The sequence below is a fragment of the Maylandia zebra genome, linkage group LG23, assembly GCF_041146795.1.
Source record: "Maylandia zebra isolate NMK-2024a linkage group LG23, Mzebra_GT3a, whole genome shotgun sequence".
Lineage (NCBI taxonomy): Eukaryota > Metazoa > Chordata > Actinopteri > Cichliformes > Cichlidae > Maylandia > Maylandia zebra.
In genome coordinates this window covers 4,260,348-4,279,296 of record NC_135188.1, presented here as the reverse complement: position 1 = coordinate 4,279,296, position 18,949 = coordinate 4,260,348, and the positions used below count along the sequence as shown (strand labels likewise).

Below are 18,949 nucleotides of genomic sequence, written 5' to 3'. Positions count from 1 at the left end.
TTTCAAAGACGGTGCGTTTGCAAATTATTTTTTCACACCGTTGCAATACTTTTGTTGTTCTGCGGTCTCCGACTGCTGCTTTCTCTGGTGTGACTGTAGCATTATAAAGCAGCTGTACACACAGGTTTGACATGCTATCTAAATTGAGTTAAATTTCAGTGAATACTAGTGCATAAAAACTGCTTGTATAAAATCATCAAATTTAATAAAAGCTGCCAGAAAGTTTACAGACTTTGACTCCACACACTCTTCCAGCTGGAAGTTATACTTATGTCACCGTCTTTGCTCTTGAGGAAATCTCCCATTGATTTTAAATCATGACAGCGCACAGAATGGATGCACCAACACCGCATTTCTACTGCAGTCAGTGAACGTGGCTGTAGCAGGTGTGAGAGTAGTACACAGGTGGTGCATATCAGTTTTATAGTCATGAAGTGTTTGTATTTTAAAAAAAGCACTGAGTTTTATTGTTGTATTTCCTGTGTATTATCTATTTGTCTTTACTTATTCCTGTTGCATAAAGTCAGTAAAATACATGGCAGGTATATGTGCTGGTTTCAGAATCATACAGAGCCTACAGATTCAGATTCATGACGAGTATTTGGTGTACATTATCACTGGATTTTTAGGGTGCTTCTCACTTTTATGGTTGAAAATCTGCATTATTATTATTGAGTCCTTGGTATTAAGATATGTCTAAATGTAAGCACTTGTACTTGGTGTGAAAGTAAGTTGAACTGGGGCATCGCCCACATGCATACTGCCAGCAGTAAATTACCCATAAAATGTATAATCTCACCATCAGACTCAGCTAAAAAAAGAATACTCTTTATTTTTTGCTTTCAGCAGAAAAAAAAAAATCAGATGGAAACACTTGTTCTTTTCAGTCACGTAGAAAAAAACGTCACGCCTGAAGAATAATAATATGCCTATACTCCACACTCAGATGGGCAGTGGGAATCTGTGATGGACAGAAAAGCCGGATGGCTCAAATGGCATCCTTGAGACTGTTGCTATGGAGCAAACACATCCTGGCATTGAAAAATAGGCCAACTGTTCGTCAGTGTGGATCTTCTGCATTCATTTAAAAGTGGGAGTGAGATAACATCCAGTCATTAGTGAGTGATTACAATGCCAAGGTTTCATCCCTGCCCCCAGCACACACATACATGCACGCAAACACACACACACACACACACACACACACACACACACACACACACACACACACACACACACACAGAAACACACTCCGGCTGAGATGTAAACAGTTAGGCAGTGCTCCAGGAAATACAATCCCCACACTGCTGCTACCCTCAGGCAGGATTTATACTGAGGAGGATGTTTTCCAATGTATCCTGCTGTTATTGTGTGTGTGTGTGTTTGTGTGCGTGCGTGCGTCACTGTGTGTGTGTGTGGATACATGCTGCTGTCTCCGCTCTGTTGGTGTGTCTAAATGCTCCACTGTATTCTTGTATTGTTGGTGTGTCTAATCACTGTAGTGTGATCTATGTGTGTGTGCGTAAAGCTGAGTGCCCTCTGTAATCTCCATCCTTTGCCATCGCTTTTGTCGACTGATCCGTGGAGCAGAAACGGCCTTTGCCTGATTCTTATTTAAAATAGACATTATGGTTCACAGTAGACTTCACATGGATTGGACCAGATGATGAGGCCAGGAAGGGTGGGTGCGTGGGGAGGGGCGGGGGTGGGCGATGAGTGTGCTTAGGGTTGGTGGGTGGGGGATGGAGGTGGGGCAGCAATTTCCTGAAACGATGAATCCCATTTATTCGCTGAAGACTGTCTCAATTGCCTCACCAGCGCACAAAGCTTTTTAATGCTTTAATTACGTCTCAAAGGAGCAGGGCAGAATCAAATTAGAGATTGTCCTACATTTAGGTGCTGTGCGCACGTGTGTGTGTGTGTGTGTGTGTGTGTATTATGCAAATTTGTGTGTGTGTGGGCTGTTTTATCCTTGTGTATGATTCATGGCAGTGAATATTTGTTCCTCTGGCAGCCAAGCACCATATATAGAGGCTTATCACACCCCACACACAGATGTGCACACACACATCCTCTCAACCGTTTACGCTGTCTAGGCTATCCCTCTGCAACACAAACAAAATGATACACACGCACGCGCACACACACACATGCATTAGCCCAGCTCTCTCTTGGACAAACACATCCACTTCACGCAGCATGCAAGCACCTTTTTTTTTGTCACCGCAGATGGCATGTGTCACAATATTACGGCAGTATTTCATTAACATTATGGGCATCCATCTGTTGTGTGCTCTCAGGTCCCCATAGAGCACCTTGTTTTAGTCACTGACAGAGAAAGAGATAATAAACATGGTTAACAATGTATGTTTCATGGCGCTCGGATAGCCCTACATACTCTGGTTGTAGAGTGGTAAAAATCTCTCACTAGCACTGTGAGAACTGTGCTCATAGCTCTTGTACTTTGCTGGATGTCTTATCAGAAAAAGGGTTTGATTTTGCTGTAGAGTTTTAAAATATATTTAAAACTGTGAAGCATTTTTTTTCTTTTAAAGCTATATTGGCTTATGCAGCCACTTGTTGACAGCTGCCAACCACTCAGTCTATCGACCTTCCTACATACGACACAGTTTGCATTTCACCATCACCATGTCCTTTTATGCAATACAAATAAAAGTAAAGTCTATATCTCCCCGCCTTAAAGGCTTTAGATCACGCCACCTTTTTCCTCCTGCAGGCACATGAACTGAAATAAGCTGATTGACGTTGTTTTTTTTTACATTTCTGGAGAAACTGAAGAGACTTTGCAATGCAGTTAACTAATTAGTAACTAAATTTACTAATAATTGTAACTGAAAATTAATTACTGAATTTAGTACAGTAATGCATTACTGAAAAAGGTAATGTGATTACAATATTTACACCCAGCGCTGCAAGTAATATAGTCAAATCTCTTTCCCTTAGGGTCATATGATGCACTGGGGTAAATGACAGTGTTGCCATTGCTGCACAAATAAATGAAATAAAATGAAAAATATCAAGCTGAAAGTAGAGAGTGTAGAATAATTACTCAAGAAGCAGAGTTATCAATCAGATGTGAAAATGTCATCAGCGATTTGGAGTCAAAGTAGATAAGTTAGTAAGCGTCAGGTTCGTGCAGGCTGCAGATGTTGTCATTCAGGCTGTGGCTGCTGTAAATGTGGAGGAGCAATATTTGTCAGACACTTTGTCATTTTTGGTGAAACTGAGCCACTTGTCCTCAGCGACTTCAGTGTGCTGTGTGTGATGTACTAAACTAAAAATGACTTTTTTAATGTGACATTTTCATTATCTTGCCTGATACGTCACGCAGATCTATCATCGCTGTTTCTTTATCCAGTTTAGTTTATTAATTGACATGTTATAACTATGGCAGCCAAAAGCTGATTTTTTTTATTTTTTATTTCATGCTGGTAGGCTGTTATAGAATGTGAATCTTTTGCTGTTGCATCCAACATTTCTCACCTGTTTCACAAGATAGTGATGGGAAGGTGAGACAGAAAAGCTGTTATTGCCATAAAAGCCCTAATCTGGCCCTTGTGAGTCTTGGTGTTTGGTTTTATGGTGTGTTTGTTAGGCTATGTCCACATTAGCCCGGATAGATTTGAAGTCGTTTTCACAGAGGCGTGCATCCACATTGAAACGACCGAAAACGCTTACGTTTCAGTCCTGCGCATGCGCGAAAGCGAGTGAGAATTAAAGGATTTGAAGAAAAGCTATCTGGAGCATGTACAAACTGATATTAATCTTTTTTTTTTTTTTAGGGCTGTCAAAATTGAGAGCAATCATAACAACTGCTTTATAATGCACTCAACTAGCTTTGTTTAATTGGTCACATGACTAAAATGCGGCATTGTTTTAGAAAGTCTGTGTTTTCGAGCGTCCACACTGCGACGGGGCAGCTCCATTTTGAAATGAATGCGTTTTTGAGAGCGTTTCCAAAACGCTGCATTTTTTTTCCTTGAGGAAAACGTCGTCTCAGTGTGAACAGGAGGCCAAAACGGAGAGAAAACGACGCGTTTTCGTTTGAAAACGCATTAGTGTGGACGTAGCCTTAGAAAGTTCTTGCTCCTTTTCTTGCTTTTTCTGTTTCTTATTTTTCCTCCTTCTGCCTCCACTTCTTTTCTCTTCTTCAGCTACCTGGGGCAGCTGACTCTTTGGCATGTTAAACGCTTGCATATTACAGTTCACATTGAGGAAATCGGATCTTGAGCAACAGCTCTGCCCTCTGGCACAGGGGGCAACCTGTACATAGACACACAAGCATGGACACACAGTGCAGTGTGAGCTTCACGGCTGCCTCTAGCCAAGTGCCTTGTGTTGACACAGGCTCTGTGTGGCACAGGCCCATATAGCTGAGCTGTTGTTTGCTGAGCTTGGTCCATGCCGTACTGGCTAGAGAGATAATGGAAAAGGTTATTCTTCTTTACAGTCGAAGCCTCTGTCTCCAAGCAGCAGACTGGTTTGTTTGGGATTGGGGGTTTTTTTGTGTCTGTAGGCAGAATTATAATGTCAGGGCTTCTCGTACCATTTGGATGTGTAATGGCCGAGGTCACTGTCAGAGTTTTACAGGACTGCACGTTTTATGTTTTTCTAAATAAAAGTCTTAAGTGCCTGTGCCTCTTCCGACCTTAGCGCTTCTGAATTTCCAAATGTTTTGCGGCCATAGTACGAAACGCATTTCATGCATGTACAGGATACCAAATGTTGTTACCCTGAAAGAATGCCTTCCCTACTTAAAACCATGGTAGAGTACTCGCTACCGAGCCATTAACAAAAAAAGAGAAACAAAAAAACTTTATCCTGTGAATCAAATAGATCTGCTCTTACAACCTGAAGCTATCTTGTTGCTTCGTATAGTCTCAGTCTATTGTTCTATGAATGCAGAGGAGGCTATTTGCAGTTAAAAATGAGACTGAGCGGCATGTCGTGGTGAGCGGGGTACAAAGCGACAGGTCATTCCTAACAATGTCGGGCTAGCTTCCTGTAAGTGCGGCAATCAGAATTCTGATGGTTTTTTGTAACTGCTCGATCGCAGTGTGGAAAATGTCTCTTTTTTTTCTTTTTTTTTCTCCCCCCCCACATGACCCATTATGCAGCCTGCTGAGAAATAATGAGATTTTGTCCCTATTTGGGTTTGATGCTCTCTGTGCTCCAACACACAACCAGTGCATCCACTGCTGCCCGGGGAATGTAGTGTGGAGAGAATTACAATAAGGGCTAATGGCAACATCCAGGCTAGGCAAAAGATGTTGTTTGCTAAGAATCCCAATGTGTCTTTGACATGACATGGTTGTCATTTGAATCACAGTATATCTAAAACGCTCTGTTTTTTGTTTTTTGTTTTTTCTGTGTGGCAGGTTAATTGTGAATGCACAGGCCACTCTGGGCATTAAAACATGGCTTTGAGTTAAACCACTTTAAAGTAACACAAACTTTTAAATAGGTAGCCTTACTGTCTTTTATCTGTTTCACTGTTAAAAGACGATTATCAACCCATGTAACCTTTGCCTTCCAAGAAATGAACTTTTAAGATTCTTTTTAAAGGCATCAGTGGCGGCAAAATATCTCAGAGATGAGCTGACACTGCTTATGCTGAAGGCTGCTGCAGGAGCTTGGGTTTGAATCTGCCTCAGACCATTTCCTGTGTGTCATTCCCCCCTCCCTGCTTTCCTGTCTGCTTTCGGTGCTTTCCTATCAATAAAGGCAGAATGCCAGAAATGAATCTTAAAAAAGACAACAGTGAAACACAAATAATGGTCCTCGTCACCATAACCAAATCTGTTATTTTTTTGTATTAATGTGGTGAAAAAACAACCTTGTCAGGTGATTCTCCAAATTAGCTCCAAACAGACAGTGTCATTGTGTTATTTTATGTATGCTAATTTAACATGACTTTGGCTACAACATAAAAAAACAGCGACTGAAGCAAATTCAAATGAAGTCATCTGAAGGGAAACCCTGAGTAGTGGAATTTAATGTGATTTTTACCTTGAAACATACCACCCATCTTAAACTTTTTGGAAACCAAGGAAGCACCCACAAGACAGCGCTTCCAGCCAGAATCCTCAGGAATGACTTGAGGAGAGTTAAAGGCACAGATCCCAACATCACTGAGCATCCAAAGTACACGTCGGAGCAAGCCTGCCCCATGGAAACCCTGCCCACAGCACTCAAAGTATCCGCTTCCAATATCCTCTTTCCAAGACAGCACAGGGGAAATTCTCAGAAATCCTGTGTCTGTGCCCTACTATGTCATACCTGTTTTGTTAGCATATGGGTAAGTTACAACATAGTCTCTGTAGTTATTCATAACAGTACTTGCTGTCTTGGCTGAAACACCTTTTAGTGAAGGTTACGAATGATCTTCTTACTGCCTCTGACAGCGGACTCGTCTATGTGCTTGTCCTGCTAGATCTCAGTGCAGCTTTCAGTACTGTTGATCATCACATTTTATTACAGCGATTAGAGCACGCTGTAGTTATTAAAAGTACTGTGCTACAGTGGTTTATATCATGTCTATCTAACAGACTCCAATTTGTTCATGTAAATGGAGAGTCCTCTTCACACACTACGGTTAATTATGGAGTTCCACAGGGTTCCATGTTAGGACAAATTCTGTTTACATTATACATGCTTCCCTTAGGCAGTATCATCAGAAGGCATAGCATACATTTTCACTGCTATGCTGATGACACCCAGCTTTATCCATGAAGCCCGATAACACACCAAGTAGTTAAACGGCAAGAATGTCTTAAAGACATAAAGACCTGGATGACCTCAAATTTTCTGATTCTAACTTCAGATAAAACTGAGGTTATTGTACAGAGCCTTCACCTCTCAGGCCCCTCTTCTGTGGAACCAGCTTTCGGTTTGGATTCTGGAGACAGGCACCCACTCTACTTTCAAGAGTAGGAACCAGCAGCAATAGATCTAGGGTCCTGGGGCAGTCCAGTGAGTGTCCAGCATGGAGTGTTTTTTCTTCTTCAGTAACCTTTTTCACTCGCAATGTGTTTATACACCGCTCTGCATTTAATTATTATTTGCTATTATTATCTCTGGCACTCTTCCATAGCATATCTTTGTCCTGTCTTCATTCACTCACCCCGAACCGGTCATGGAAGATGGCTGCCACTCCTTTAGCCTGGTTCTGCTGGAGGTTTCTTCCTGTTAAAAGGGAGTTTTTCCTTTCCCATGTCGCCAAACTGTTTGCTCATAGGGGTTCATATGATTTCTGGAGTTTTCTCTTTTGTCTTATTGTAGGGTCTTTACCTTACAATATAAAGTGCCTTGAAGCAGCTGTTGTTGGGATTTACAAATACTGCAAGTACTGTTACAGTGTGGCAGAGAGACACATAACGTCAGCATTGGAATTTAAATTCCCCATAAAGATACTTTTATAAAGTATCTTCATAAAAGTATCATTAGTTATACAAGAAGCAGGCCTAAATGTTTATTCACTGTCACTCAAAGTGAATGCTGGAATAACAAAAAGGAATGTTAAGATAATCATTACCCACTTTGTATTACCATTGTACCTCATGCATCATCAATCAATAGGATGTTATGGCTCACAGCATGGCTGTTTTTCATCACGGCCCTGGCTAATAACTCATAAGGTTGCTTCAGCACTGTAAAGAAGCAGTGTGTGCCAAACCAAGGACAGACTGAGTCTGGGTTATGTCTATTGAAGGTTAAGTAGGGGTGTGTTTTAATCTATTTATGGCTAATTATATCTCTGTGTGGGTCAGGTTTGTGTGCGGGTGTGTAAGAGAACAGTTCGTTTGCAGGGGTTTAAAAAGCTGGCAGGAACGTTAAGTTTAGATGTTTCTGTTTTTGAGCATGCACACAGTTTCGGGGGTTTTCATTTGGCCCGTCGCACTTGGAAACATGCTTAGCAACCAATTTCTTCGTAATGCTTTGCTCGTTGGACTGTGGCAAATTGAAAACTGTTTGATTTCATGTTCGTGTTTTTAATTATTTCTCCACGTTGGTCTCTTGCTTCTCTTGCCTTCACTCACCTATCCTGCTTTTTTTGTTTCCTCTTTCAACATGGTTCTCAGTAGCTCTTCTCTAACGTTTTTCTCTCTATGTTTTTGCAGGCCTCATCGCAGCAGCTGAAATTCACGACCTCTGATTCCTGTGACAGGATCAAGGATGAGTTCCAGTTTCTTCAAGCACAATACCACAGGTGAAAACACTGCTGCATGCAAACAAAATTGAAAAGCTGTACATATGACAGCCTGTTAAGTGCAGCTCTTTTTAATAAGGAATATATCCCCAGGCTGTACATGTGTATTTTCAGGATTTCTGTTTATTGAACATACTGTGTTTGTGTACCAGTAGCCGGTATGTTAAACATAAACTGAGCTGTGTTGTGGCAACAAAAACCTACCATTTCTTGGTCAGAATGGCTTTTAATGCGGATGTATGTCCTTTTTTCTTTTTTTAAACACTTTGTTTTACATCAATAATCACTAACAGTAACACTTGGAAACTGCCTGACTCTACAGCTAGCTAAAACTCAGGGACAGCGAAGTAGTTTATATTTGTGAGCATATTCAGACAACATTTACTGTCTTAATATTAAATAAATTCAGATAATAATAGTGATAATTAATTTTATAGGAATTGTAAAGAAGTAGCAAACAGAGGGTTTGCTGATGGTTCACGTCCTCTTAATTAAATTTAATTGAATACAAAGAAGAGAGTCTTGAGTTCAATTCCACCATCAGGCCGGGGTCTTTCTGTGTGGAGTTTGCATGTTCTCCCCGTGTTTGCGTGGGTTCTCTCCGGGTACTCCGGCTTCCTCCCACCGTCCAAAGACATGCAGCTTGTGGGGATAGGTTAATTGGATAATCCAAATTGCCACTAGGTGTGAATGTGCGAGTGAATGTGAGTGCGAATGGTTGTCTGTCCCTGTGTGTGTTGGCCCTGCGACAGACTGGCGACCTGTCCAGGGTGTACCCCGCCTCTCGCCCCATGACAGCTGGGATAGGCTCCAGCGCCCCCCGCGACCCTGAAAAGGATAAGCGGAAGCGAATGGATGGATGGATGAATACAAAGAATTAACAAAATATGATAACAGTGCCAGGGTTAAGTCTGTATTTTCACTTTAAAAAAACAACAAATGGTATCATTGTTTGCAGGATACCTTCAAGAATTTAAATAAAAATCATTAGACTTTTAAGATGAATGTTTGCAGCCAAGCACAGTGTGAACTCGAAGAGAACTGTTCTGTGGTAAGAAAAAAATGGAGATGTGTGCCTTTGTTTCAGTAGTATCTCAGCTCTATTGCCATACTGCACACTAAGGAAGCCTTTATTGACTCATACCTAAATCAATCTCGTTTACCCTCGGCTATTGATCTTCCTTTACTGCTTAAATACCGCTACAGCTCCAGAAGTCTGAGGTGCTTCCAAATTCCGACCTTCACTGATCTGTTTGATAGCTGTTGTAAAGAGGAGGGATGCCACGGGGTCTGCATCAAGAAATCCACTCTTTGTGCGAGTGGAGTCTTTGAAGCCTGTCTTCCTTCCTGAGGAGGTTGGTTTGTTCCTCTGTACCTGTACTCCCAGAACCTTCCAGAGGCTTGCCTCAGCCGGTTACAGACACAGGCAAAGGCAGATGAAAGAGTAACACATTGTGTGTAAAATCCTTGCTCTGGTCTGATCGCTTTTGTTTGTAGGGGATTCTAAAGCTGCAGTAATGCCCTGTGCGTCTTTTTCCTCGACTTTGGTTTTTGTAATTCCCACAACAGTGAGCAGCACCATTTAACCCCCTTCAGAGAGTCACGGCGCAGTTGAAAGAATGCCTTTTTTGTCTGAGCATACAGAACATGCATACAGTTCCTATTGACTCAGGAGGGGAGCTAGGATTGGGTGGGGGGGCTTGGGAGCCATAGACGAGGCTTTGTAGTATTCTGCTGAGCTGCGTGTGTCTGTTGCTGAAGACTTTAAAAGGCAAATGTACCGCAGGCGTTCCCCTGGGTATAGTACCGAGCATTGTAGCTGTCGCTGTCTTCTTCTTCCCACCCGACAGCCCACCCTCCTTCCCCCGTCTCTTCTCCCCTCCCCTCGTTCACATGCATAAATAGATCAGGGAATACATAAATCAAAATAAAGATGACAGCAGGAGCGATTTAGAGGCGGAAGAATCGGCAATAAAACTCCATCAAAGTGTCGTTTGAGAACAGTGGCGCAGGCCCGGGGGCTGCTGAGCACCAATCAGAGGAGGCACGGAGCCAATCCCAGGTAGGCTGGCAGCGGGGACGCCTGTTGTCATGACAACCCACCATACAGCCTACGCATGTACACAGGGATGGCGCTAAGGGTTTTATGTAAGTGGGAAGGGGAACATTTTGGGCGAGTGGAGGCTGCTCGTACGAAAACAGGATTAAGGATTAAAATCACCAGCCCAAAGAAAAAAAACCCTTCACACATGTCAGTGTTATCAGGTTGGACATCTGTTGCTTACCAAGGTGTGAGCAGTCATAACCAGATATCCTTAGCTTGGAGCAGCCAACAAGTGCACATCTTTATTTTGCTTGGTTGCATTTTGGCTGCAACTGTTCTCAATTTCTTCGTATCGATAAAAAGAGTTGGATGGTTGATACGATAAATGTTGTGTTATTGCTGCAGAGTGGATTTTCTTTTAAAGCGGGTCACTGTTTACTTGTTTTATACACGTGTGGATTCTTGAGAAACATTGTCATGCACGAAGATGACATCCTTGTTTTCAGCAGCAAGAACCAATCATTACATGAGTTTAAATATTATGGCAAATAAATAATAAAAATAAAGGGCATTAAAAATGTTACTGATATGAAGACCTCAAAGCTGATACTGGGAGGCTGGTTGGATTTTTTTTAAAAAAAAGGAAACCTCAGGCATGACAAATGTCAAACTAAAGGTAATAAATGGAAGAACGAAGAAGTAGCCAAAAGGAGAAGCTAAAACTTCAGAACAACACAGAGACGTGGAGAAAGACAGAGGCAGTAACCCAGACAGGAAAACAGCCAAGCAACTCAGATGAACTGACAAGTAAAGGAGGAAGAGACCATCTATAAATACACAGAGAAGACTAATTGGGAAAGAAGACTCAGGTGAATCTAATGAGGGCAGAGCAGACAAGGGGAAAATGCTAACACAGTAAGGCAAACCAGCACACAAGACACACAAGGTGACTTATTAACAAAAAAGCAGGAAGTAACAGGGTTACAGAGTTGTTAACAGAGTTCAGAGTGACAGAAAATACACATATAAAAGGAAGGGAGACAGAAAAGGAAACACAGGAGACAGAGCGGGGGGAAAAAGGTAAACTGTTTGGCTGTTAGCGTTTACATTAGGAACAGCTGCTGTGAGAGCACCGTGAGAGCTGAGATAAGACAGAAGAGGATGTTTCTATCTACTTACAAACACAGATATCCCATCATCAGTTACAATTGTGCGAAAAAAAACGAAATAAAAATTTTCATTCCAGAAGGTAAACTTTAATATTTTTTTTTTAACGTTTTAGTTTTGATGATTATGTTCTTATAGCTCATGAAAATGAGAAATCCAGTTGAATAATGTTCAATTTCACTTATACACTCAGTACTTGGGGGTCCTTTACTGCAAATTATTGCATTAATGCGGCTTGGCGTGGAGGTGGTCAGCTTGTGGCACTGCCAAACTTTTATAGAAGCTTTGATAGTAGCCTTCATCTCATCTGTATTCTTGGATCAATTGTTTCTAGTTTTCCTCTTGACAATGGATTTTCAATGTGCTTCAGGTCAGCGGACATGGCTAGCCAATCACAAACCTCTGCAAAATAATGTTTGCTGACCATTAATAATATGTTCAGCAAATGTTTTGGCATGGATGCAGTTGCTAAGGTCTGCTGAAAAAGAAAAGCAGCATCTTCATAACGTTTGCCAACACATGGAAGGATAAAGTGCTTTGAAATCTCCTAGTAGATGGCTGTATTGACTTTGGATTTGATAAAACACAGTGAGCCAATCACCAGCAGATGACATGGCATCTTAAATTTTCACAGACTGTGGAAACATCACACTGGACATCAAAATCCAACCTTACTTTCTGTGCCTCTGCACTCTTTTTCTATTCCTTATGACCTTGATTTCCAATGAAATGATACATTGGATCTGTCCAGTTCCTTTTCTCCTTAGCCCAGATAAGAACTTGCAACATTGCATCTGGTTCAGGAGTGGCTTGATATTAGAAATGTACTAGTTGAAGTTCCTTTCCTGAACATTTCTGTGGGTGGTGGCTGATGATGCAATGACACCCGCCTCAGGTACTCCTTGTGAAACTCTTACAAGTTCTTGAATCAACTTTCCTTCACAGTCCACTCAAGGTTGCAGCCGTCCTTGTTTCTTTTTCTGCTTTGCTTTTCCTTTCTAGTCAGCTCTCCATTAACATGCTTAAATCCACTTTTCAGTAATGACCTTCTGTGGCTGTGGGATTCACGATTGTCATCTGGATAAGAGTCAAGTCAGCAGTTTTTTTTTCCGCAATTGTGGTTGTGTTTAATGAACTAGACTGAAGGGGCCTCTTCCAGTGCTGCTTTTATCTGAACAATGTGTTTGTTTTTGTTCACCCTGGCCTTTTGTAAATTGTACCTACTGGTAGGATGTTTTTTTGGTGCACGTTTTTTCTTCTGTCTGCCAATGGTGGATGGATCAGCATTGGTCTTATTCGCCTTTCCTTAACACCTCTGTCTTCTGCTGCCTGAGGCACTCTCACTGCTTAGCAGCAATCCTTGCAGTTCACTCTAGGAGGGCATCTTACTATTCATGACTGCTCCACACGTCCTGGATAGTGGTATAGACATGAATCTTTGTTCCCTCTTCTGGGTTTTTTTTCTGGAAGATCCTTGGAGTCTTGGACTTTGGGTGAATTCCATAGAATTGAGAAAGCTTCTCAGCACCTGTTTCATCCACTGAGTTTGTGGCTTTCCTTGCCTTGTCATCAAGCCTTATTTGTTTAGTCTTTTTACAATTGTGCAGTCATGAAATTCAATCTGAGGACTCTGGAGACTGAGATGTAGCTCTTGGTTGATGAGTTAATAAATTTATTTTGATTAGCAGCACCTGGCTGCTACTTAACCTCCTACTTCCTATAGAAGCAGTAAGGAGTTCACAGCCCTGCATAGTACTGTGAAAACTTGCTTTTTCTATTGCCAAAAGCATTCACTTTTCTGCTTTCATGCATATGAACTTCAGTGACATCCCGTTTTTTAATCCATAGGATTTAATATGATGTCAGCCCACCCTTTGGAACTATAACAGCTTCTGCTCTTCTGGGAAGGCTTTCCACAAGGTTTAGAATTGCGTTTATGGGAATTTCTTTTCTTTTTTTTAACCATTCTTCCAGTAACGCATTTATGAGGTCAGACACTGATGTTGGGCGAGAAGGCCTGGCTCACAGTCTCTGCTCTAAATCATCCAAATCAGGTTTCGTACTCTGTGAAGATCAGTCAAGTTCTTCCAAGCCAAACTCGCTCAACCATGTCTTCATGGATCTTGCCTTGTGCGCTCGTCTGCAGCCACGTTGGAACAATAAAGGGGCATCCCCAAACTGTTCCCACGAAGTTGGAAGCATGAAATTGTCCAAAATGTCTTGGGATGCTGAAGCATTAAGAGTTCCTTTTATTAATTAAGGGGTTGAGCCCACCTCCTGAAATACAACCCCTTCCATAATTCCCTCAGCTGCTGTGGAAATCCGTTCCATGAAACTCCCTGCGAACTGTTCTTGAGCTAATCTGAAGGCCGCGTAAAGTTTAGAGGTCTGTAGCGATTGACTCTCCAGAAAGTTGGCGTGCACTGTGCACTGTGCTGTGCCCAGCATCTGCTGACCCCGCTCTGTAACTTTACATGGACCTTCCACTTCATGTCTGAGTTGCTGTCATTCCCAGTCGCATTCACTTTGTTATAATACCTCTAACGGCTGACTGTAGAATATTTAGTACCATGGAAATTTCTTGACTGGATTTGTGGTGGCATCCTATCACAAACCAGTCTTGAATACTTTTTCATTATATTGTGGTTTTTGTATTTAAAGTCAGGGCAAGGGTGGAGGCTCTAGCTGCAGTCTACACTGCAGTAGCTACAGTAAGTATAGAAAAAGCAGCACAATTCTGTGTGTATGAGTAAGCTTACATTATTGCCTGTGTGTAACACGGTGTTCAGTCTGCCAGTTAAGACTAACAGCGGCAAAGACTGAGCCATCGCTCGCTATAATCGAGCTGTCATTCCTGCAGACAGCTGCGAAGAACAACCCTGCATAAATATACACACACCATCAAACAGGTTACAGACTTATCCTAAATCTGAACCTATCTAGCATGTGTGTCTGCATATTTTGATGAGTCTTACCCACGCTTCACATCGGATGATTCCGCCTGTGACTGACACGCTATAAAAGGCTGCTTCAATCAAAATCACAGAGGGGCTCTTTTTTTTCCACCTCTGTCGTTTTTATTTGACAATCAGGCTGACTTGTTGATGCATCCTCCTTTGTCCTGTCGCCTCGCGTGACATCAACGCTGACATGATTACAGCTAATGGCTGTCGCAGGGAAAGGGTCACAGAGAACGCGTCAACACTATATTTAGACTTTTTGCTTCGCTGCCTCTTCTTTGATTTAGTGAGCAGACATTTTGGCTCGGCTCGTCTCTGGAGTTCAGAGGGAGTTTGACCTCCTCCTGTCAATCGACACATGTCAGGTGTGGCGAACACGCTGCCACTGACCTAATAAAGGCGAGGATGATGATGATGATGGTGCTAATGATGATGATGCAGTTGGCAGCGATGATATAGATGAAAATGGTGGCGGGGGATGATGAGAACGGAGGTGGTGCTGCTGCTGCTGCTGATGATGATGGTGGCGGTTGAAGCAATGATGAAAGTGATGACAGTGCTGCCGGTGAAAGTGGAGGTAATGATGATGAAGGGGGGTAGAAGTCACCTGGTGTCAGCACTTTTAGAAGGAAGACTGTCGAGCTGAATAACAAGGTCTGACTCTGTCCTCCTCTCCCCTCCCTCTCTCTCCAGTTTGAAGCTCGAGTGTGACAAGTTGGCCAGTGAGAAGTCAGAGATGCAGCGCCATTATATCATGGTGAGTTAAGCTGTGTGTGCTGCGCGTCAGAGCTGATGGTTGACACAAAATGCTATCTTTTCACTGTTTTTAACTAATGTAGATTTTGGTTGTTGTGCAACTTCTTTGTATTTTCACTCTACCTCCTCCATACCCTTCATCATCTTCCCTTTTGCACAGCAAGTCATTTTCATAGATTTTCTTAAAATTGCTTGCAAATGATTTCAGTTAGCAAAGAACTGACGCCGTCGTTGTGCTTCTCTTGAAAAATGTTTCCTTTGTTTGGGAATCTGACAGTTACATTATTAATTTTCCAAACTCATCTAAACAGTCTAACAACTCCCTTAATTAGATTCTTCTTCGAAGAAAACGGACGGCATCAGTTGTTTCAGCAAATGCCCTGAAAAAGCATGCCTTAATGGTCAAGCGACATGTCCCTTTAGTGTTTGCTGGAACAAAGGCTGTTGTCTGTCAGCGAACAAAGAAGGAAGTTGGGTGATGTTATTACAGAGCCACGAAGCCTGCAGCAGGAGGAGATTGGACTAAGTGAGCAAACAAAACTTTTGCCGTGCTAATGGATCGTAAAATGTAATTTTTTCCAGCCGTGATTTGCACAATTTTGGCACAGACAGATAACGCCATCCTTCAAATTAGGATATCATATCTGGAAAAAACATTTTCTTTTAGTTCAGTTTGAAGGACATGTTGGTGAAACCCTAAAGTGCGCAGTGCAATCAAATCCAGTTGCTGACTGGTGTTGATTGTAGCCCCGTTAGACTTGAAATCTCAACACGTAACATGATTGAAATGATGGTATCATGTTCCCTAAAAACAAAACCTGAACTGAAATAAACCAGAATTTTTCATGCTTTGTTCCCTTTTGCTTCTGTAGTTAATGTATGTGTTACTCGCCTCCCCCAGCCCCCTTCATTTCCTCTTTTTTCCCCCCCATCTCTCTGTCTCTGTCCACACATTCACATCCACACACAAACATGCACACACAGATGTGGTTGCCTGCTCTCTGCTCCACCTCGGGGCTAATCTCATTGTTGCTGGCCGTAGCTGTGTAGCCGTCTGATGTTTTGCCTCTAATTGATCCTCTGACTGGCTTTAATCTCATCTCATCTGCCCTGCCGCACTGCTCTCTCCACCATCAGCAGGGCAGCAGACACATACAAACACACAATTCCTCTGTGTATCTTTCAGGCAGACATGTGTACACACAGTTTCACACACACACACACACACACACACTCGGGCATTGTCGTCCTTGTGCACATAAGCACACACCCACTGAAACAAGAGCACAGTCGTGTAAAACAGATTTAATGAAAAACCGATGCCACGAATTTCAGAAATAAATGGAAACTCTTACTAAAGTGTGTTGCAGAACCCAGCAAATTCTGATTTGTGTGTTTTTTCTTTGTGTAATTGCAGTGATTTATCCAGATTATAGGTAATAGTTGATTTAAGCATTTACCGTATTTTCACAACCATAAGGCGCACTTAAAAGTCTTAGATTTTCTTCAAAAAGTGCGGCGCGCCCTATAGCGCAGTGCGCCCTGTGTGTTGTAAGGAGGACGTAGTAGAGAACACCATGAGAACGCTAAAGGGTGAAGTGTGTGCGTTGACTTTATTGCACATACCTGTATAAAAGAACAGGTATGTGCGTTATGCAGGACATCGTTGTTTTAACAACCCTGAAAATGGCAAAGAGACACGCTTACGAAGCACAGTTTAAACTGAAGGCCATCAGCTACGCGGAGGAACATGGAAATCGAGCAGCGGCGAGAGAATTTAAGATTAATGAATCGATGGTTCGCAAGTGGAGGAAGCTGGAAAACAAGCTCCGGCAGGTCAAGAAGACGCAGCTGAGTTTCCGCGGACATAAGGCAATCATCGAGCAAAGAACGAGCGGGAGAAGCGTTTCGACGGTCACCATTCGGCTAAAAGCAGTTTCACTTTCACTTTTTATGAAACGGTGCCATTTTTCCATCCGGACCAGGACTACGGTAGCGCAGCAACTTCCAGCGGATTATAAGGAAAAGCTGGCCATCTTCCGCTCCTACTGCAGCAAACACATCGGCGACAAACACATCCAGCGATGGATGACCGATGGAGACCACAGTTTCACCAAGAGTGGAAGGCAGCGCCGGGCGAGTTACGCCACAATTTGCCAATGGATTGTAGATGCTTGGGCTAACATGTCTGCTGGCACTGTTGTTCGAGCTTTCGCAAAAGCCGGCATCATTTCCGAGGAGCCGCACGGCACAGAAAGTGAATCTGACAGTGAAGAAAGTGAACCTGGCATGTTTGATGAAGATTTAGCGCAGCTGTTCAATTCAGACACAGAGGATGAGGACTTCGATGGGTTTGATTGATGATAAAAATGTGAGTACCAAACTTTGTTTTGCTCCTGCTTTATTTTTAAATACGCACACTTGTATGCTTGTGTGTTGTTGATGATGACGATTACTGGTAATAAAAATGTGAGTAAGGTACCGAACTCAGGTTTGCTCCCGCTTTATTTTTAAATACGCATACGGTACTTGTATGCGCCCTATGATCCAGTGCGCCTTATGCCATTACTGTTAAATACAGTAATGGCACACATAACTGAGACTGCGCCTTTTAGCACAGTGCGTCTTATGGTCGTGAAAATACGGTAAATGTTTTGAAGAAACGCAGCTGCACAAATTAATAAGGGACATGATGACTTTTATAGTCAGAAAAATGTTCTACAGACTGTTTAGTAGCCTGCAGGCTGATATTATCAGCACAAAGTTTTCATTAGGGTTTGGTATTTTTCTGATCAGCTTGTGAGGCACTACAAAGTGATATACAACTTTCAGCTGCTCTGTTTTTTGGAAACGTTAACCAAAGCATCTCTTTTTTCTTTTTAAGAGTGCTCCTTTGCCTCCAGTTCACTCAGTGACTCTGTGATGCATGTGCTAAATCAATTTAAGGGACACTTTAAAAGACAGAAACCAGACAAGGCTGCATACATGCAATGGGTAATTCAAAGGCTGATGGAGGCAAAGCTCAGTTTGAGTGTTCTGTGTAGTTTCTATCCCCTTAAATGTTGTGGTCCTGCTTTTAAATGACTAAGGGACAGATCATTATCTCTTAGGACCACTTCAAAGTCCTATATTGTACCAAGTTTTAACAAGATAATGTAAGTCTTTAATGTCCCAGCATTGTGTCTATTTCTAAACAGATGGTTGTTCCTGCTTTTACTGAAGTTACTGAACCTTTCTTGCTTAACAACAGTCAGCTTTGGTACAAGTTAGCAGCTTGGTGCTACATTACATTACATAGCCAGGCTTGAAAACCCCTAAAACTCTAGTTTAAGAAAATGGGTATCACAGCAGTGGTTATCAGCTTCCATTGTTAAGCTAGACTTTCTTTATCAGATTCTGTCTGCAATATAATAGTATCAGAGTGTATATTTGACTCTTCTGCACAAAATTGATTAACTGAGTGCTTCTTACATTTGTTAAGAAGACCAGATCATATGTTTCTTATATGTTGAATATAAGCACAAGGGAACACTGGTGCTACAAGAAAGGAAAGCTAGCAGAAAGTTTAGCTTTCTGTCTTTCATTTTTTCTAATGTGATAGCTGCACTTTGGACATCTTAAATCTTAAAACAGAAACACACTGATTCAGGATACTCGAGTGGGTTGGTCTTTACTGCAGTTTCAATGATATATCAGTGCAGGAGCTCAGAGATTCCCAGATTACACATCAAGAGATGTCAGACGTTCTGAAGCAAACTTTGCTTCCCATTTCCACATCTTCTACTTCTTCTG

The 18,949-nt window shown here is 42.1% G+C and overlaps 1 protein-coding gene across 2 annotated transcripts in view; it reads left to right on the top strand.

Moving 5' to 3' along the window:
* Positions 1-18,949, top strand: part of tle5 (TLE family member 5, transcriptional modulator) — a 53,417-nt gene that overhangs the window by 16,431 nt on the left and 18,037 nt on the right. For both annotated transcript variants that reach the window (XM_004554976.4, XM_004554975.4), the window contains exons 2-3: positions 8,142-8,230; positions 15,095-15,158. In XM_004554976.4, coding sequence (XP_004555033.1) covers positions 8,142-8,230; positions 15,095-15,158 — 153 coding nt within the window. The remainder of the gene's footprint in view (positions 1-8,141; positions 8,231-15,094; positions 15,159-18,949) is intronic.